The sequence below is a fragment of the Dromaius novaehollandiae genome, chromosome 8 (genome assembly GCF_036370855.1).
Source record: "Dromaius novaehollandiae isolate bDroNov1 chromosome 8, bDroNov1.hap1, whole genome shotgun sequence".
Taxonomy (NCBI): Eukaryota; Metazoa; Chordata; class Aves; order Casuariiformes; family Dromaiidae; genus Dromaius; species Dromaius novaehollandiae.
Window position 1 is genome coordinate 4,091,791 of NC_088105.1, and position 21,445 is coordinate 4,113,235.

The 21,445-nt window shown below is 52.3% G+C and overlaps 1 protein-coding gene across 1 annotated transcript; it reads right to left on the minus strand.

The window, feature by feature from the left end:
• Nucleotides 1-1,809: 1,809 nt before the first annotated feature.
• LOC135329089 (PHD finger protein 7-like) lies at nucleotides 1,810-10,928 on the minus strand. The gene is made up of 8 exons (XM_064516396.1): nucleotides 10,841-10,928; nucleotides 7,356-7,492; nucleotides 5,934-6,035; nucleotides 5,349-5,473; nucleotides 4,624-4,786; nucleotides 4,429-4,535; nucleotides 3,671-3,790; nucleotides 1,810-1,870 (listed from the first exon to the last, which is right to left on the minus strand). Exons 1-8 carry the CDS (start codon nucleotides 10,926-10,928, stop codon nucleotides 1,810-1,812), a joined length of 903 nt encoding a protein of 300 aa, XP_064372466.1.
• Nucleotides 10,929-21,445: the final 10,517 nt, after the last annotated feature.

The window sequence follows — 21,445 nt, forward strand, 5'->3', positions numbered from 1 at the left end:
ACAGGATGGCTCTAGATATGTTATTGGCATCTCAGGGAGGAGTATGTACAGTAATAAATACTAGTTGCTGTGTATATGTGGATCAAAGCGGGAGAATTTCTACCGATCTAAATGAAATCTGGAAGCAGACTGAAATCTTACATGAGGTTCAGAAAGATGATACTTCTTTCGGATTTGAAGAAACATGGAAATGGTTGACTTCCTGGTTCCCTGATGTGAGCTCATGGGTTAAAAAATGTTTAACAATTTTAGGATTGGTGTTAGTAGTTTTTGTATGCGTTTATGTAGTGATTCAATGTATTTCTAAGTGTTATATGAAACTAATATGGGAAAGATTTTAAGAGAGTGAGACTAATATGAAAATGATCATATAAGTCTCAAAGGGGGGAATTGTTACAAGACAACCCTGAGAAGCTCAGAAAGAATGTTTGAAGTAGGTAGATTTGGATAACTTCTATCTTAGATAGAATTTGCTTAGCATGAGTAGCCGCACACTCGCTTAGCATGAGTAGCTAAATTTGCTGAAGCCTTAGGCCGCGCTCCTAGTTCGTTAAGAAAAGGCCTCAGAGCTGGTGCAGGCTGGAAAGATAAGGGAGTTACAAGCAGTCTGCATTCCTGTGCCCCACTCTCCGAAAGGGAGGATGCCAAGGCTGAGAAATAAGGCCTGTTTGGGCGCCAAGACCTTGGGAAGCAAAAAGCTTCCTCTCACTGTTAAAACAGTGATAATTAAGGGGTCTGGATTATGTCTTCTTCCTCAGGGCCTTAGAAGATAACACCTACTGACCCAGCTGGGGCAGTGTTAATTAATTGACCAGGACCTTGAGAAGCAGGGGTGGGACCCAGGGAAATGTGAAGAAATCATTAACCAATCAGTGTGAAAGAGGAAGGAAGTCACAAATATGGCAAATTTGATTGTATAAATGCTACCTGAAAAGTTGGGGGGGAGGGGGGGGGTGCTCGATTTGTGGAAAACCACCGAGTACCCAGGCTTGCGCAACTCTGAAATAAATAAACAAATGTCTCTCCTGAGTGTGTAATTATTGGCTCATTGCACACCGGGCAACGAATCCGCTTTTCGGACAACAGAAGTGTGTTGAAGTCCTGCTGTGGAAGGATCGGTATTTATTGTAATGCTGCCTTTTAGGAGTCTGTTCCTGGTCGGAGGCAGTGAAAAAGTGCCCCGGCAAAGGAAAAGGCTGCAATCAGAATCTCACAATCCCAGCAAGTGAGTCAGCAGCCGGAGGAACTTTTCCCAGCCAGAGCCGCTGTCTCCTAAGGTCACAAAGGCAATCCCAGACTTCTATGGAAAACCTGCCTGTGCTTGTTGTTGTGCTCTGGCATCACAAGGCCCTCAAGGGTAAAACCAGCAGAAGCAGCTCAGACACAGATCTGCCTTTCTCCCTAGATTGCACAGTGTCTCCCCTAGGCAGCCTGCTGCTCACTGCCTAGACTCCAGCTGGGAACTCTCCTAGGCAGAGCCTGAGAGAGTTACTCCTTTGCACAGCTCCGAGCACAAGAGTCTTCTCGTCTTTGGTGTCCTTCAGGGCTGCAGCCATTGTGACAGAGCAGTCAGTTGCACTATTGCAAACAGGGAGAAGTGCCTCACCAGTTTCTAAGATGAAATTTTCCCTCGGGAGAGGATTGGCTCCTGGACCGCCAGGAGCAGATTTCCTCCAGGAGAGGAAAGATCTCCCCTCAGTAGAGAAGGATCAGCTTGGAGAACATTGCCAAAACCAGCTGGGCACACAGCAGTCCTTGGGTCCTGATGGGATGCTGGCAGGGTTTCTCTCTTTTACTGTACTGGCTCCACTACTCTTTAATATCTTCATTAATGACCTGGATGATGGGACCGAGGGCACCTTCAGCAAGCCTGCAGACAATACGAAACGGTCGTGATAGGCTGGAGAAATGGGCCAAGAGGAGTCTCCTGCGGTTCAGCAGAGGGAAACGCCAAGTCCTACGCCTGGCGAGGCATAACCCCATGCTGCGGGAGCTGGGAGCGTAGAGCCTGGAGGAGAGAAGGCTCAAGGGGCCTCTTGTCTTACGTGGTGGAGGGCAGAAAAGAAGACAGAACCCGACTCTTCTCTGTCTGGTCGGTGCCCAGTGACAGGATGAGAAGCACTGGCTCCAAATACGCCTTGGCTCCAACTCCTACCGCCACTGCCCACCTCAACCTGAGCCGCCTAGCCCTGTTGCCCTCCCACCAGCAGATGATGCCAGAAGTTGGGGATCCTGCCTGCCTGCTCTGAACTCCAGTCCCTTTTGCCCTCTCTCTGCTTGAGCAAGCTGGGTTATGGGACCTCCCCTCTGTGGAGTTGGGGGCTCTGCGGGAGCACCCACACTCTGCCCTCCTCTTGTCATCCAAGGGAAGCCTAAGGCTCCCCTGGCTTTGTCTCCCACAGAATGCTTCTGCTCCCCTCTGTGTCAGCCCAGGCAGCCTCCTGAGAGACAACAAGGCCACAGGCACGTGGACGAGCACCTGGCCAAAGCCTGGCCTTAGCTAGAAAGCTCTCAGGAAGGTCCTGGCAACAGTCAAAGAGAGCAGAAGCCCGCAGCTCCCACCCCAAAACCAGACCCCACAGAACGGCGGAGCAGGAAGCAGGCCATTCTCCGAACACAGGTCAATCAGCACAGCCCCTTGCAGAGCATCCTTTATTTAGCTGCTGACTTCATGGCCCTGCAGCACACCCCTTGCATGAGCCTGTGGGAGATTGTGCGGCTCCGCAAGCCTCCCCTTGCTGGCACAGCGTGGTTCCCTGCTGCTGGGAAGACAGCGGCCCTCTCAGGGCAGGCAGTGCAGTGGGGCTGTAGCATGCAGGCAGCTCCTGCACAGCTAGCCCCGGGGTGTTCCCCTTGACTCCCTCTGCCAGCGGCTGGGCATCAGTGCCCTCAGCAGCGGTCTTCAGGGCCGGCTGTAGGGATGTGCGGGCCGGTGCAGGAACCTGGAGCGGCCTGCCCTCCTGTCTCGCCCGGACAGCACTGAGCTGCTGCTCCCAGCATCCGGGGAGCCCTGGGAGGATGCCAGCACTGCCTGGCTGGTGCTGGGGCAGCCTGGTGCCGACGGCACGCTGGATGCTGTAAGGGGAGGCAGAAAGGTCAGCACATCCACCACACACCCACTGGACTGGAGAGATCGGAGCTGTGCCCCGCAACCCTCCCGGGTGACTCTGCCACCCCCACCCTGACCACCCCCTGCCAGGGCCTGCCTGGCACCTGCCTCTAGCCCTGGCACCCAGGTCCTCGGCCCCTTACCAGTGCTCTGGCCAGCACAGCCGTCACACTCCCACAGGCCCGTGGCATCCCCCACGGAGGAGCATCGGCGGTGTGTCCCGCTGGCAGCGCACGAGGAGCACAGCAGCAGTTGCCATGGGCTGGGGAAGCAGAGAGGCTGCTGAGCAGGGAGGCCCCAGCAGGGAGTGATGCCAGGGAGCCCCCCAAGGACAAAGTGGCCAGAGAGCGGCAGTGCCCACAGAGCTTCCTGGCCTGGCCCCACCTGGCTGCCAAGAGTCCTTGCTCCCCAGGTCCTGGCTGAGACAAATGAACCTCGGCAGAACCCAGGACCCTGGGGTCCTTCCACCTTCTTGCAAGCCCTTCAGACATCTGGCCAAGCCACTGCTAAGGCATCTGCCTCCTCTGAGGAGGCTGGGAAACTGCTGCTGCAGAGGCTTACCCCTCCTCTTCTGACTGCTCCCTGCCTCCCCGGTAAAGGCACTGGCTGGCATCACAGTGGCTGTATGTTTCATATAGGTCTTCCAAGTTCTGCTCCTCCTCCTCCTCCCAAGCCGGTCTTCTGTGGGAGAAGGAAGGAAAGGACATGAGACTCCCTCACCCCTTGCATCGGTCAGATCCTGACTGCAGGCCCCTGGTCTTCTGGAGCCCTTTGTTTGCATCACCTCAGTGAAGCAGGGGACTAGGCCAGCAGGACACGTGGGGGCCAGGCCTCTTTGGGAGTCCCACCCAAGCCTTGCTGGGCCCTCTTCAGGACTGACGTTCCCCCTCTGCAAAATGGGACTGATGCCACTGACCTCTGCTCTCAACTGCCTGAGATGCTTGCAGGCAGAAACCAAGAGGGAAGAGCCCTAACGGGAGTTCAGTGGGAGCCCTCCTTGCCCCAGAAGAGCTTTGAGGGAGAGAAGCTGATCCCAGGAGAAAAAAAGCCCAGAAAGCAGCTGGACAATCTCACGGAACAACAAATCCCTCCACAGCTCATAACCACCAATGCCCTAATTCTTCCTCAGCAAGCCCCTTTCCTGTGGGAGGAACAGAGTACAGGACATCCCTGTAGGCAGAGCTGTATCATCCTCTCCTGCAGGCAGCTGCTCTTGCTGGAGGTACAGCCTGTGTGGAGGGACTGTGGGCTGGGCGGGAACAGCTCCCTGGCCATTCTCATCTCTTCTACGCATGGCGAGAGGGAGGAAGAGAACCAACCTGTCAGGTATGCGGATACCCAGGCGCCACATCTCAGGCAGAAACTTCTCACGGTCCTTGCACAAGGGACACGCAAAGTGCTTCAAAGCAGAACGGAGAGCATGTCCCTGCAGGAGAACGACTACCAGTGTGAGCGGGACACTGCTGCTGGGCACCTCTGGTGCTTCAGAGGTGGGAGAGGGGAGGGTCTCCTACCTGGATGCAGCCTCGGTGGAACCAGGCATGCTTGCAGAAGGGACACACCATGGTGCTGTAGGAGGTCCTGTCCTCCACGGGCTCCATGCAGATGATGCACACGGTGTCCCCGTCTTGGTGCGTCTCCACTGTCTGCTGTGGGCGATGCTCCCAGCACAATGACCTGAGCGAAGACAAAGAGGGGAGCCTGGAGGAGCTGCAGGAGTCCTTCCTTGTCTCTGGATGAGGCTTCCCATGGCTGTAGAGGCCATCACCACTGCAGTGCTCTGTGCACATGTCCCTTTTCACATCCCTTTCCTCCCAGCGTGTTCCCCACCCAAAAGGGCTCCGCATGTCCTGGCTGAGGCCTGGGCTCCACACTTGCTTGAAGGGCCCTGGGGCACTTATGGGGGCTTTGCCTGCAGGGTGGAGGCCTTGGCAAAGACACACGTTTGCCAGCCTTCAGCCCTTAGGAATCCATCCTGGCCCCCCAGGGGGCTGAGACCAATGGATTGCTAGGGCATCGCTGACGGCACACCCTCCTGCTCAGCTCCAGCACCACAGGGAAGGGGGAAAAACGGTACATGAGCCCTCCATGTCCTGGATCAGGCCCCAGGGGACATTTGCAGGGGTCACTGCAGGGCAGAGCAGGCAGGTTGCCCAAACGCTTGGCCAGTGAGGGCAGCGGGGAGCAGGAGGGGATTTTAGGCACGGGAGGCTCCAGCCCGAGAAATGGCAGCCCTTACCTGAACTCCCCAAAGAACTGCGAGACGCAGCCCTGTCTGGACCCGCAGGGGAAGTGGAACTTGCGGGCGCATCGCTTCTGCTGGCATGCAACGGTGGCCCCCATCTTTCCACAGACACAGCAGGTCTGCAAAGAGCACAGCAGCACCCCGCTCACCATCAGTGACATTGGTCAGGGACCCCGAGCTCTGCCCTGCCCTTCGGGGGAGGACACAGGGCTCTCTGGACCTGGCTCAGCTCACATAGGAGCCTTCTGTTAAAGAACCCTCTTTTCCAGCTTGTCCTCAAAACACTCTGCCTATGATCTTCTTGGACATCAGCATCAGCATCAGGTAAAGAAACCAAGCAGGTGACCCTGAGCTTGTGATGGGGAGCCAGGAGCGGCAGCAGGCAATGACGTGCAGCCAGGCTCTCCCTCCTTCATTAGCACCGCTAGGGAGCTGGCTGCCTTCTTGCAGAGACAGACATGCAGGAGCACTTGGGACACTAATGCAAGCTGGGCTCGTGACCTCCTGGGACTGGCTAGGGAAGGCCATGAGGGAGACCTGTCACAGCAACACAACCCTCCTCCCCTGCTAGATCCTCACCTTCTGGGCTGCCCGATTCACTGCCTGCCTGATATCCTCAGGGAGGAACCGGCAGAATCCATCCTCATCCGTGCCTCTCTGGTAAAGCCCTTCAGCAAGATACTGGAAGGCAGAAAAGTGCAGGAGCTCATCAGGTCAGTGAGACAGGCACCATTCTTGATGGCTTGTCCTGAGCCTTGAGAGACAGCAGGGGCAGGCAGTGCTTAGCTCCCCCGGGACTGGGCGAGCTGCAGTAGCGCTTGCCTTAGACCTCTTTCTGAACAAGAAGGCATGGGGAGGGCCGAGCTCTGGGTGTGCTGTGGCTTTGCAAGCTGCTGACCCAGGGAACTGTGCAGAAGAGCTGGTGGACACCACTGCACAGCCATTGCTCAGGAAAGCAACTCAAAGAGACCCTGGGGCTGGGCGCATTCTCTTTTGAGGACCAGGTCGGGAGGGCTGGATCTCCCACACACACAGGGAACAGGGTCAATCGGCAGCATCCGGGTGGGGAGGCTGTGCTGGGAGCGCAGGAGGAGGAGTCGGCACCTACAGGGCGCCTGGGGCTGTGATTCCACGCATGCACACATGCCCCTTGGGGTGCCAGGGCAAAGCTGTGGGCAGCCCCAGGGGAACTCACCAGGCAAAACTCATGTGCACAGAGGCCGTCCTCCTGGCACGTCTGCCTGTAGACATCCGGCTCAGAGTGCGCACGGCGACACAGCACACACTCTGGAGGCAGGGAGGGAAGCAGCGAGGGAGAGCACACATCACCACCACTGAGCACCTCTGGAGGGGCTGGGGAGAGTCAGCCTGAGGATTTCCCCCAAGGGAGCATCGTCTCTCGGCTGTGCCAGGGGGTGCAGCAGGCCTGGAGCCGTTGGCAGGGCCCGTGGGGGCCTTGGAGAGGAAGGGGGCATTGCTGGGATGTGCGTCACAACAGGCGCCCAGGAGTGCGATGGGCAGGAGGTGGCAGACAGCCTGCGGAAGGGTGTCGCTGGGTCTCAGGAGTCAGAGCACCTCCCCACAGGCCGTGGGGCTTTGCCTTCACAGCCGGTCCCCGTCCACTCCCACGCACATCCCGCTCCCACGGAAACCCCAGCAAGGTGCTGACTCCAGCCCCCACCTCTCCCCGACTGTGCCACGCTCTGGCCCAAAGCAAGGCCCCTCCAAGCTCCCCACAGCCTCAGAGGCTCCCGCGCTCTCCCTGCCCTTGCCTTCCCCTTTCCTCCCTGGACTCCTGGAGCACAGCAAGCTCTGGGCAGCGCCTGCCCTCCCCACACAGCCCGCCCTCCCCACACAACAAGCCTCCTTGGCTGAAGTTCAAGAGGGGCCCTGCAGTGGGGCTCTTGAGGACCTCCTGCAGCCCATTGCCACCACTCCCAGCTCTGCACAAAAGTCACCCCCACAACACCTTTGCCCGGTTTCTGTGAGCTGCCGGGATACTTTGCTCTCACCATCCTCCCTCGACTGGCGAGCCTTCCGCTTCATGGCGGCCACAGTGCAGGTCGGTCCTGAGAGCTCTGAAAAGGTCCTGCCACAGCTAGGCTGGGCTTTCCCCTCCAGAGGCTCCTCTGCCGACCCTGAGGGACGAGCAGGACAAGGGGGTGACTGCAGCACAGCACCAGGACCTCAGAGGCATGGGCACCTGCTCCCTCCCTCAGCAGCACCCACCAAGCCCCTCCGCTGCCCTGACACTCAAGCAAGGCTGGTGCTGCCCAAATCTCTGTCACACCACAGCCGAGGGGCACTGCTGATGGGCACGGGAGGCTGACAGCCCTTGAGCTCTGCGGCTCCCCTGAGAAGTGGCATTGTCTCCCCGGCTGCCCTTTCCGCCCTGCGCAGGACCCCCGATCCACACCCCTCCCCAAGCCATCCCTCTGCGGGACACCTGCCCCCACTCCCCTCACCTCACCAGGTTGCTCAGAGGAGCTGCCTCCCAACCTAGTGCCAGCCAGACACCAGGAGGCCTTTATCTCCTGGCCCTGGTGACCCGTGTCATCGCATTGTCCACTGTGACACCGTCACCGTGTCTGTCACTGGGTTCCATGTGAAGAAGAAGTCTGGGGGCCAGAATCTGGGCACAAGAGCCCTTGGCGACCCTGGCAGACAGGGATTTTGCTCCTGCGGCTTCTTCAGACCCCTCGCAACAAGCAGACCCTGCCGTTCAGGCCCCTCAGAGAGATGGTCGACAAAGAGAGCCTCCCATTGCTCCCTGGCTCTGGGCAGAAATCCTCCACTCCTGGGGGCTGCCTTTCCCTCGCACACCCTCGTCTCTGCCTGCCAGTCCTGCTCCCAAGCTCCCTTGGCCTCCTCCCTGATGGCAGGCACAGGCACGCCTCCATTGCAGGCACAGCTGGGGCTGGGCAGCGCCAGGGGATTCTGTCCTAGCGCCTAAAGCAGAAACATCCACCCCAGAGCCCCTCTCTGCTGAAACCTGCCCTCCCACAAGTGCCCTGACCTCGAGAGTGGGGGCAGAAAATGAGGGAGGCTCTGCTGTCCCTCCTGCCCTCTCTGCAACAATCAGACATGGGCCTCTTGGATCACTCCTGGCTCTCCCCAGTGCCTGTGCCCTTGCGGGCCTCTCTCCTTCTTCCCACCGTGGGGTTCCTTGCAGTTGTCCGGAAACATGTCCAAGACAGAAAAGGCGAATGCCCGCAGCTGAAAAAGGGCACACAATTGGACATTTCCATACACGTGCCAGGCATGCTTCTCCCAGCTCTGGTGCCAGCACTGCCTCTGCCTCTGGTGCTGCAGCAAGGGAAGGTTGCCTTGCAGGCCTGGGAGGAGTTTCAGGGCTCTTCCAACCCCATCAAGCTGTCAGCCTCTCCTCATAGACTCTCCCTGTTTTTATCTGTTTCTGCCACATCTCCTCTCTATGAAGACAGGTTTCAAAATGGTATGAGCACTGCCAAACAGCTAGGAAGAATGTCAATGTTTAATGGACAGGTGTTCACACCAGAACTCGTAGGTTTTAATTCATAAAGTGACCATGGCCTAACTGAAGAAAAACTACTTTGTTCAAGGCAGGAATTATTCTTGTTGCTTACTTGGTTTACTGACAGGACAGACTTATTTTGCTTCTGAGTTTGAAAAGTTGGCTCTCTAAAACCAATGAAAAAGCTGAATGCTTTTCTTGAATAATGAGGACATTGACAGCAGCAGCGGGAGTCCTGCAGCAGCATGCCTCCCCTCAGCCCCGGAGGTGCCGTCCCTAGGGACTGGCCAGTCTGGACCTCCATGTAGTCTTTACTCCTCAGCGAGTGGGGCCAGGGACAAGCCAAAGAGGGGCAGCCATCAGTCCCCCAGAGTTAGGTGTAATGTCTTAACTGTGCTCAAATGAAAACAGAAAGAGGGATAGGCCTGCGCTGTAACACCCAGGTGTGGCGTGATGTCGGCAAAGGAAAGGCCAGGATCTCCGCTTTCCCTTGACGTGACAGGACACGCCATTCCCCTCTCCTGGCAATTGCAGTATAGACTCTTTGATGGCCTCCAGTACTGTGTGTTTAGGTTTGGAAAGAGGACTCTTACTTGCAGACAGTCTCGAAGGAGGAGGAAGTGATGCAGTGAGAAAAGCAAGCCTGCCACGTGTCTATCTACGGCACTTCTCTTGGCATTTGGTAGAAAGGGACAGACTCCTAGTGAACTAAACAGTGCCCCAAAGCTCAGTAAAGCAGCATCCGTTAAACTAAAGCAAGGAGCTGCTTCATGTTTAATCCCATCTGTGCCAGTTCTGCCTGAGCCCCAGGAGTAACCCAGAGCAGGACACAGCTCAAACACTTGCACCACCCGAGAGCTATTTGAGAGCTTCTGCATCCCTCCGCGCTCTCATGAAAATGTCTATGGACCCTGAACTAGTTTCATCAAACAGAAAGTTCCTTTCAGATACCTCTGCGGGGAAGAAGAAAAAGATCCTGAACTTGTGGAGTCGCAACTTGCCTTTAGATGCCCCAAAGAGCTGTGTCCTGGAAGCAGAGCCAGGAGAGAAATGCAGGCAACACGAGAGTCTCACAGACACCCACTACGCACTTGCCATGCAGCCAGAAAACAGGCGTTGTTGTGACCTGTGGTCATAGCCCTTCAAAGCTGGCGCAGACAGTTGCGTTCAAAGGACACCTCTCACTCGCACCAGAACAACAGCACAGCCTCACCCTCATCCCTTTCGACAAGAGACTCACCCCACAGAGGACTTTTTTCTCTGCTCCGTTTCCTCCTTCACTTGCTCTCCAGGGAATGGCTTTTGTGCTGCTTTGCCTGCTCCATACTCTGAAAAAGACAGCTTGCTGGGAGGAGATGGTGACCTAAGAAAGTCTCTCTGGGGGAAGAATTTCACACGAGAGGAGCAGAATGTCTGATCTCTGTGGCTGGTCTCATAGGCATGACTTTGTCACATTCAGCCTGAAGATCCTCATTTTGAAATTCCCAGTTTTGAAAGGGAAATGGAGCTTTGGCACAGGTTGGCAGCCCTTTGACAATCATCTCCAGGTCATTTTTCTCCTCAAATTCAAACACAGTAGTTCTGTGAGGAACTACAGTGTTCTTTCTGCCCTTTGAATTCAAGGTAAAATTTGTTATTCACAAAGCCAATGGATTTCCCTAGCTTTTGTCTCCTTCCTGCACAAACTCCTCAAACAGAAGAGCAGCTTGCAACATATGCTCGGGAATGGAGTGCAGTGAGAAAGTGTCCTTCACCAGTGTCAGCTGCAACCCGTGGGGCGAGCACCAGTCAACTGCAACTGGTGGTGCAGGGCTGTTGGGGGCTCCTGGTCCAGAACAAGTCCCCAGAGATTTGCCATGCTGGGTGAAATACAGTCCCAGGAAGCCCTTTAGACTATCCCATACATCCCATGATAACCTTGGCTCTGCTTCCCTAGGGGTACGGACAACAGGGAAAGCTACACAGCTCTGTAAGGAGTCAGCTGTTACATTACCTTTTTTGACCCTCTTATCGCTAAGCTCTTCTTTTTTCACCTTTGTTGCTTGAATAGGCTTTGCACTGTCTTTCACAGCAGGTTTCATGGCTCTTCTCCAAGGCTTAGTCTGAAGCTGAAACCTGGAAAGAAGGCGGCGGCACCAGGTTGAAGTGAGAACACACACATTCCCTTTGCAATTTGCATTAGGGATCTGGTCACAGAGGTCTTTCAGAGGTGCTGTCAAGTCCAGAGTGTTCCAAAGCAGATGACGCAACATGCTTGCAGATGATTTGAGAAAACTGAGTCCAGTGCCTGGAGGGGCATACATCTGCCTTCCTGCCATTGGATACCACCTCTAATCTCTTATTTATAGAGTATATGGAGAACGGACTGGTCTCTTTTTCTCCAGTTAGACAAAACCATGGGGAAGGCTAGTCTTGCCCTCCAGCTCACTTGCAGACCTTCCCTGACAAATGTCAGTGCACCTGTAAAGAGTAAACTCCACCCTCTCGGTGGTTACTGGAGTTGCTCTACAGCCCTGGGTGCATGACAGAGCTCTGCAGAGCCCCACTGCACAGCAGCTACCCTGAGGTCAAGAAATCCCTCCTTCTGTACCCCTCGTCTGTACCCAGGAAGGAGGCAGTCAGGAGGCAATCTGTGCCCTCGAGACTCACAGGGCCCATGAAAATGGCACAAAGTGCAGTGACAGAAAAGATGCACGGTCTCTCGAATGCAAGCCTTCACTGTCTTCCTTGAAGCCACGACGTCCAAGGCTAAGTCAGCACACTTCAGTGGCTCCATTTGTTTCTGATCTAGCAAACAACAACAACAGACAAAAGAACTCACAGGACCGTTCAAGAAACTGAAGCCAAGCTTCAGCTGCCCCCAGGCTCTCAGGCAACACACAGCTTCAGAGCTGTCCTCTTGACGCCTCTGGCAGATTTCAGACACAAGCCGATTTCCTGCCTTCTGGGAGTAAGTCCAAAGCACCATGCACACTGAGGTGTGTGTGGCCCAGGCCCCACGGCCAGGTGCACTCTGTGCACTCGGGGCTCAAAGGGACTCAGCTGTGCCATGTCAGAGGGGTGTCATGCAGAAGGCAAGCACAAGGACTGCACAACCGATCTTAGGGTTATTCAGGTCATCGTCCCACAGACCCTCAGATTGCAGCAGCAGATGCCTCAGCTTTTGGTGCCAGAGTCCTGTCCCTGGGCAGTGCCAGACTGTCGTTCCCAACGAAGAGACGATGGGGTCCTGGGAGGGAAACAAATCACTGCAAACGCTGCCCCGAGCTCTCAGTGCCCCCAGGCACCAGCAATGATGTCACACTGCAGCCACCGTGCTGACAGCACTGGCCAGAAATTATGATCAGCATGGTCACCAATGGGGTTTTCTACAAACTGCTGTTTCCATTTCTGTCTCAAGGTTGTCTGCAGGTGACTTAGTCCCCCTTCAATGAGAACAAGGCCATAGGAGTGAGCCGGAACCCTGGCATTTGCTTCAGCAAGGTCTGATGCAGCTTAAATGTGGAGCGCCCGCTGGTTAGGATAATCAGCCCCAAAACACCAGGGATGTGGTCAGGCGTCAAGCAAGTCAAAGACAGAGAGTCTCATGTTAGGCAGGATTCTGATCTGAGGAGTATTAAAAAACTCATGCAGAAAGGGCCCCTTTTAGAAAGTGCTACTTGGTTGGTTGGTTGGCTGTTCTGGGCGAGCTGATGCTCTTCTTGGGATCTTTTGAAGAAATCCTCATCACTTCTGAACAGTAATGAGCCCACAGCCCCACTAGGGCGCAAAGGAAAGGAAAGGTTTTTCCTCTGTCCCCTTACCAAAAGCGTATGCCTTATCATCTGTGAGGCCATGAACGTCTGCAATAGACTTCGCAAGATGAAACCTGGGTCTCCAAACAGTCAAAAGGGTATTCTCTCTACTCTCTACTTGCGCTCAAACGACATCATATGTCCCAAGTCTGGGAATTCTGACGCCCTGAAAACAAAAGAGAAGCCAAAGGAGCCATGGTAAGAGTTCTGCAGAGGGGAAAATTAACTCACGATTCATCAGCGCGCAGGGACAGGGCTTTGTGCCCGGGCCACTCATGATGCGCAGAGGAAAAGACAGGCACCTTGGAAAGCTGCTGAGAAGGCCTAGAGACTCAACATTTTCTTCTCCTTACTCTTCTCTCTCAAAGGAAGATCTGATGCAGTAAAAGCCAAGCAAGCCTCCCCAGTCGGACAAGATCCAAGGGACTGCCAGCAATCAAACAACCCCAAAGAACATCCCGGCTTCCTGTTTGGTCTTTGCACTCTAGCCGTGGGCCCTAGAGAAGCCCCAGAAAGCATCCAGCACTTTCTCACATGGGGCTAGGCCTGATCGTTTACCTCTCTTGACAGAGGAGCTGCAGTGTCCTTCTGGAGTTTTCTGCTTCCAGAGGAGGGGAAGAATAATTGCACTGCCTCGCACAGGGGTGCCAGGAGGCCTGAAAGCATCAGGGTTTGATGGAAGAGCACACAAGACCCACCTTGTTCAGCAGCAGCTGCTATACAATGTAGTCAGACACACACCCCCAGACAGTGAGGACCTCTGGAAGGCAAGGGAAAGACACGTCATGCTCCAAGTCGACAAGCTCACCATCATTCTGCACTTTCCGAAGCAAGGAGACAACCAGTGCGGGTGTAATCTCCCCTTCCCTCCTGCCCCAAAACACACAGCCATGGCAGGCACCAGCAAGTTCAGGCTTTCACTTCAGACCGTACCCTTTACTTGGATACCAGGAGAGATCAGAGCTGAACCAGAGGCATGAGACATGAGGTGGACAAGGGCATCCTGCCGTCTGACATCCACAGTGGGAAGGTGCCTCCGAGCACTAGGATGGGCCTCAAAGCCAATCCTGCCAATGTGGAGCCACAAGAAGATGCAGCGGGAGGAGGCCAGAGGCAGTGGCTGGGCTCCCACACAAGAAGCCAAGCAGAGCCACAGGGAACTCAAAAGTCTCTTGCCTAACACATGCATTGGCAGCAGTCTCTCCAGAGCCCAGCCAGAGCTGCACGACACCTCAGCCCGCTCCAGCCAGGACTCCTTTCCACTCCACACTGGGGAAACTTGGCAATGGATCTCCATCCACCCTAGTGAGAGGATGGGCCTGTGCCTGCAGGAGTCTAGAGGCCTCCCCCAGCGCCTCCCCTGCAGGGACCAGTTTCCCCCATTGCCTCTGTCCTTGCACAGAGACTCTGCACGCCCACCTGAGCAGCTCCAGCTCCTCCACTCAGCTCCAAGCTCCGGGTGGGCCATCCTCATTGCGAGGCTAGCAGCAACCCTCAGGGCCAGGCACTTCTGCCTGGGGCTGCCCCCGGAAGGCAGGGTCAGAGCCAGGAGGAGGACCCTGGAGCCCTGGGGGACAGATTGGCACCTCGGCCCATGACTGCACAGTCAGGACTCCCCGTGCAACCCCCAGTCTGTTCACATCACCATCACAGCAGGTTTCCAGCGCTGTGCACAGCTAGTTCTTGAGTTCCTTCTCCACGTGACAAGCCTCAAGAAAGAGCTTCTGAAGGCCTTACCCTTTGTGCTGAGTGTGCTGTGGTATGTGCTGGGTCCTGTGGCAAAGGCCCCCAAAGTCCATCTCTGGGTCCCCCTCCATGCGGCTCAGCACGTGCAGGAGGAAGGAGGCCAGGAAAATGTTTCTCTCCAGTCTCCTCCTCCTGTTCTTCACTTCACCACACAGCCTCCAGCGTGGTCCCACAACCTCCCCCTGCCTGCTCCTTTGCATGGCAAAGCAGCTCCTGCAAAGCAGAGCAGTGGTGAGAGCAGCCTCCAGCGCCTGGGCTCACCCCAGCCTCGCAGGCATGTGTGGGGAGAGGTTGGGCACAGTGGGGGAAAGGGCAGCTCTGGCTGCCAGGCCCCGTGTGCCACTGACCCCCAGATTGTGTCACAGAGGAGCTGCAGGGACCCCACGCCCCGACACTGCCAGGCGTTGCCCAGCAATGGGCAGGGCAGCTGCACCAGCCTTTTAGGGAGCTGACCCCACCCCACTGCCCACTCCCCAAGGGGGCCGTGGGGCAGAGAGGTGTACCAGGAGGTTTTCCAGGTTCGAGGTTCACTCCCTGCGCTCTGGTGCACAGATTCCTGTCCTGTCCCCTGGTCAGCATAAGGCGCACTGCAAGACTGCAAGACAGAAGTCTAGAGTCACTGTGACTGGTGTGAGCGTGAACAGTGCTGTGTGTGCGAGTGCGTATAGCCTGGGAACCGACCGGGGCGCCCGTCGGCTGAGGAAGCCGCCCGCTGCGAAGGGACAGCAGTCCTAGCAGTTAAAGACTCGGGGGGTGGGAGTGCGGTTCCCAGAGAGCGAGAGAAAGAGAGTGTGTGATCCCACCAGCCGCAGGGGCTGGTGTTACTGGTAAGGAAGTGCGCTGCCCGATTTGCTTAAGACGCACTTCTCAGGAACTCAATATGGGGAATAATTTTGGCACAGAAAAGGGGATGCCCTTAGCTGAAATTTTGGAAAACTGGAGTAAGATTGATGGTACCAAAAATTAAAAAAACCCCACAAAACAGTTGGTCCAACTGTGTCAGGGGGATTGCCCATTCCTGACAAAGGAGGGAAACCCAGCGGAACGGTGGCCACCACAAGGGACTTTCGATCAGCAGGAACTAACTATCTTGTAAAATCGTCTGGGAGACAGGTTTCCAAGTCGAGTGGATTACTGGTATGTTTGGGAGAACTGGGCATGGGCGCGGGAGCATTTGAGCCAGGAGGCAGGGAGGAAAGAAACCTGCCGAAGGTAACACTCCTGTTAGCAGATGCTGGTACCCCGGACTGTGCTCCAAAAGTTTCTGCTCCACCTGATATGCCTGATGATCTCTGTCATTACTTCTCCCTCTACTCCTCCTTCTCCCTCTACTCCACCGGCTGCCGGACTCTATCCTGTGATCCCCAACGTGCTGACTAACCCTGCCGCTTTACAGCCAGGGGAAAGGGAGGGGCCAGTCCCCCTCCTCCTGTGCTGCGGGTATTTACTAATCAACCCCAGGACCCTGGCGATCTCGCCCTATGGGGGGGTAAAATGCAGAGATTAAGAAAAGATGCAGAATGATGTGTCCAGTTATTTTCTAATATATGCACTGGGCACAGCCCACTCTGGAGTGATACCCAAATTCTTTTGAGGGAATTCTTTCAACCAAATGAAGGGGATAAGATAATTAAAGATGCGGAAGTAGCGCAGCAAGCCAGGGGAAATAGAAACCTCTGGCTAGCAAGTGATCCAAATTGGGACATTTAATAATGCAGGAAATAGAGCCGTATGTCAAACAGGACTTTGAAATTTAGTAGAAGCAATTAGAGCATGCAGAGAGTTAGGAATTAAATTGGACTAAAGTGCGAGAATGCAGACAGTGATTAGATGAACACCCCCACGACTTTTGGGGAGTTCTGTGGTAAGCCCTGCTAAAATATGGAGGAATGACCCCACAAAACTTCAGTGATGCTCTCGCAACTAGTGTTTTTATAGATCAAGCAGCCCCTGATACACAAAAGTATTTTAAAGAGCATGTGCCAGGCTGGCAAGGGGAGGGGGCACGGCAGAACCAGGGGAGATAGATGGAATCAAAGTGAACGTGCTGTACAATTAAGAGTTAATGATGTGTGTCATTATTGCGGGGAACAAGGGCACTGGAAGCAGGAATGCCCAGCGAGGCCCCACGTACTTGGGAACAGAGGGACTGGCATGAGACAATCAAACACTGAGAATGAGACCAGGCAATTCCCAGTCAGTCCACAATGACAGGAGATAGGAGACTCAGAAAATACTGTGGAAATTGGGGTAAATTTATGGGATATAAATTTGGATTTTGAGGGGCAGGTAATGGCAAATATAGAAGGTTTAGAAGTTCCCTTTCTAGTAGATACTGGAGCCTCCCTTTCCCTTTTACATTTTGAGCCTAAAGGATGCAAGTCATCAGATAAAATAGTGATGCGAGGAGTAATGGGAAAAGGCGAACGAATGTTATCTAAGCCCTTATTGCTCACTTTTGGAGGTAAAAGAGCGTGGGGACGTTTTATAATTTCCACAGACTCGCCCTCTTGCCTCTTAGGGAGAGATCTCCTGCAAGCCTTGGATACTCAGATCTGTTTACAGCTGGAAGGGATAAAATTAATAATTATGGGCTCATGTGTTCTGGCTAAGACACCAGAACCAGAGTCGACTAATCTGCAAGTTCCAACAAGTTTAGAATCAGTTCCTAAAAAGTTATGGAGCTCTTCAGGAATGGATGTTGGACTACTGAAATCAGCTAGTCCAGTCTCGACAAAAACAAAGAGGGGATTGCCTCCCGCAGTTAAGCAATACCCTATCCCAAAGGAAGCAGAGAAGAGTATCCAAAACCAGATCAATCACTATTTGAAACTGGGTATCCTTAGAGTCTGTGAATTCCCGTACAACACCCCAATTCTGCTGGTTAAAAAGAACAGGCAAGATTCTGATGGCAATCCAGAGTATCGGTTTGTACAAGACTTAAGGGCTATAAACCAACACGTAATTGCTCCACACCCAGTAGTTCCCGACCCATCAACCGTATTATTACAGATACCTCATTGGGCAACTTATTTCACCATGACTGATCTAACGGCAGCCTTTTTTAGTATACCGATAGCTGAGGACAGCCAAGATCTCTTTGCTTTCACTGGGAAGGGACGACAATTAACTTGGACGAGGCTGCCACAGGGATTTACTGGGTCGCCAACGATTTTTTTCGCGTATACTCAAAAATGATCTCTCAGATATCGAGACATTCAGTGTTAATACAATAGGTGGATGATTTGCTATTAGCAAGTAAAGATTATGAAGCAGATTTAAAAGACACTATTTCTCTATGTAATGCTCTTGCAGAAAAAGGGCATCGAGCATCTCTGTCTAAACTTCAGCTGTGTCAACGAGAGGTGAAATATTTGGGTTTGATTTTAAAGGAAGGACACAGGTTAATTGATCCAGAATGAGTAAAGACAATTCTTAATATGCCCTGTCCTGTAACAAAAAAGCAACTTAGGGGATTTTTAGGAACTGTAGGATTTTGCTGACCATGGATTCCTGGGTTAGGAGAACTTACTAAGCCTTTAGTGCAGTAAAAAAAAAAAAAAAAAAGTAAAAGAAAAAAAAAGAAAAAGAGGAGATAGAGCCTTTGGCCTGGGGTCCAGAAAGGGAAAAAGCTTTTACATCTGTAAAAAAGGCGTTGGTTTCAGCCCCTGCTCTAGGGTTACCAGATTATAGCAAACCATTTGAATTATTTGTCCATGAACGACAGGGAGTAGCAAGTGGGGTACTCACCCAAAAACTAGGTCCTCACTGTAGACCAGTGGCCTATTTACTCCACACAGCTGGACGTGGTGGCTAAAGGCACTCCAGGATGCATCACAGCAATAGCAGCTACGGCAGCTCCTATTAAAAAACATGACCTGTAGTTTTGGGTCGCTCATTGACTGTGTATGTGCCATGTGAAGTAGAACTGTTAATGAAGCAATACGCGACTCAAGCACTATCCCCACAGAGAGCTCAGTGCTATGAACTGATAATACTGCATGCAGGTAATGTGACCTTAAAGAGATGCAATATCTTAAATCCAGCAACACTACTGCCTCTACTGGAGGATGCAGAGACGCATCATTCCTGTGAACAGGTGGTTGTCAGCTCGAGCAAGCCCCAGGAGGACCTTAAAGAGGAACCTTTGGAGAACCCGGACTTAGTTCCGTTTACAGATGGATCATCCTATTTGGACGGAAGGCGTCACTCAGGTTATCCTGTCACTAATCCTTTGTCTCCGTCTGTAAGTGCTCAAGGAGCAGAATTAATAGCATTGACCCAAGCAGCAAAAAATCAGTAAGAACCTGCGGGTAAATATCTATACCGATTCTAAATATGCATTTGGAGTATTTGATGTAACAGGGATGTTATGGAAAGAACAAGGATTTTTTACGTCATCAGGAAAGAAAATAGCTAATGGAGAAGAAATACGTAATTTGCTGGAAGCAGTCCAACTGCCCCAAAGAAATTGCTGTAATACACTGCCCAGGCCATACTAAGGACACTACAGAAATTAGTAGAGGAAATGCGTTAGCTGACGCCGCTGCGAAGGCTGCAGCCCAACAACCTCTGACAGAGTGTATGGGGGCAGTTCCAAGGATGAACTAAAGTGAGTGACCAAATTTAATAGACCCCAAAACCATGTATGAAAAGGACTGCTCAGTGGGAGGAAAAAAAAACAAAAAACAAAAAACAATGGGAATAGTGGGAAGCAAAACAAAATGATGATGGAATATGGACAATTGGAAGAAAACCAATTCTACCAAAAAATATTTAATTACTATAGCTAGGTGGTTTCACGATAAAGCTCACGGCGGAGCCGAGGCAATAGCTAACCAGGTACAGAAACTATGGGCCACTCCAGGAATTTATGCGGCTGCTAAAAGAATAACAAATAGCTGCCTGGCCTGCCAGAAGTTTTCAAGTAGCAAACCAAGCTTAGAGTTAAGGGGACAACCATGGGCCTACTTCCCTTTCCAAAAGCTACAAATAGATTATGCGGCTATGCCATCCGCCAATGGGCACAAACACTTGTTAATGATAGCAGATCAGTTATCAGGCTGGGCAGAAGCTTTCCCAACAAGAAAGACTGACGCAGGGGGAGTAGTAAAAGCCTTACTGAAAGAACTCATACCTAGATATAGAGTCCCAGAAGCCACTGATTCAGACAAGGGTGTCCATTTTACGGCAAGCATAATCACTCAATTATATAAATCATTAGGAATAAAAAGAAACCTATGTACCCCTTATCACCCACAATCTTCGGGACAAGTAGAAAGAATGAAGAGAACATTAAAAGAAAAAATAGCAAGAATATGCGCACGTGCTAGCCTAAAATGGCCAGAGGCATTAAACTTAGCTCTATGGGATGTTTGAAATGCCCCACGGCAACCCATAGGACTAACACCAGCAGAAATTTTCTTCGGGAGACATTTAGCTATACTAGGGACTTATTATTCTAGCTAAGACCAGCCTGTTAGACGGAGATGAACGACTAACCCAGTATGTTCCAAGTATGCAAAAAAGGTTTGAAAATCTTTAAAATAAATAAATAAATAAATAAATAAATGCTCAATGATATCCACCTGACCATCCAATGATGACATATCCAATGATCACCACCTGACATACAAGTGCCTGATACACAGCCTGGGGATGAAGTTTTAGTTAAAGTATTTTCACAAAAATCCAAGTTAAAACCTAAATGGAACAGGCCATATACTGTCATACTATGTTCTTACTTTGCTGTTAAAGTTGAACTGTACTTGTATACGTTAAGAAAGGATGTGTATGTGTAAGAACACTTTGTAATCTTATATTCATAGATGTCATTGTTGTAGATACAAGTAACCATTCAAATACTTGTATTTGTAACTTTACCAGAATCATGGGATGTGATTTTAATTATTCAGCTCCTATTACATCTTATCAGTTGTTACAATCTAATTATACATTAATTCAAAACTTACTACCTACCCCCATTGGAATGAATCTCACACTGGTGAAGAAACGACTACAACATGATGACCCGCGTCGACTGCTAGAACGCATCCAAAACAGTGGACAGAAAGCTCTAATCACTGTTCATCATGATGCAGAAGAGATACACCACATCTTGGAAAGGCTAAAAAGGGACGGAGAACATCACGGCTGGGAAACTCTCCTCGGATGGTCACCATCTGCAACAGGGATTTATAATCACGTCGCACCCAGTAGTAGTTGTGTTAAGTTTAACTGTGTTATGCCTATTACTTACGATCATATTATACATAAGATTATGGAAAGTGATAGTACGCCTCGAAAGGCTTCAAGAACTCCGTTTAAAGGATTAGCAGGGATGCTTCATAAAAACAAAGGGGGGACTGTTAAAGAATACTGAGCTGAAACTGTCGAGAGATAGCTGCTTAGCACAACTTTTATAAAACTTGCTTAGCATGAGTAGCTAAATCTGTTGAAGCCTTAGGCCGCGCTTAGATAAAATAATGAACTTTCACCTAGTTCAGTAAGAAAAGGGGCCTGAGAGCTGGTTCAAACTGGAATGATAAGGGAGTTGCAAGCAGTTTGCATTCCTGTGCTTCACACTCCAAAAGGCAGGATGTCAAGGCTTTGAAATAAGGCCTCGTTGGGCGCCAGGACCCTGGGAAACAATGCCTCCTCTCACTGCTGAAACAGTGTTAATTTGGAGGGTCTGGACTATCTCGGGGTCTGGATTATATCCCCTTCCTCAGGACCTCGGGAGATAACACCTACTGTCACTGCTGGGGCAGTGCTAATTGCTGGAACAACACCTCTCTGTCAGGGCCTTGAGAGACAAGGGCGGGACCCGAAGAATTAAGACACATCTGTCAGCAGAAACCGCAACAGTAAAGATAAACAGCCTGCCTAGGGACAGGGATCAGACCCAAGAAGGAGCAGGAGACCCCAGACCTAAATATTACTATTGGTCTGAATTACCGCGTGAGGGGTGGAGAGCTTAGACTGGAAAGTATAATTGCCCAGGGATTTCTCTGCTCGGGGTCCCTCTTCGGAGGCACCCAGCTCGAGCTGTAATTACT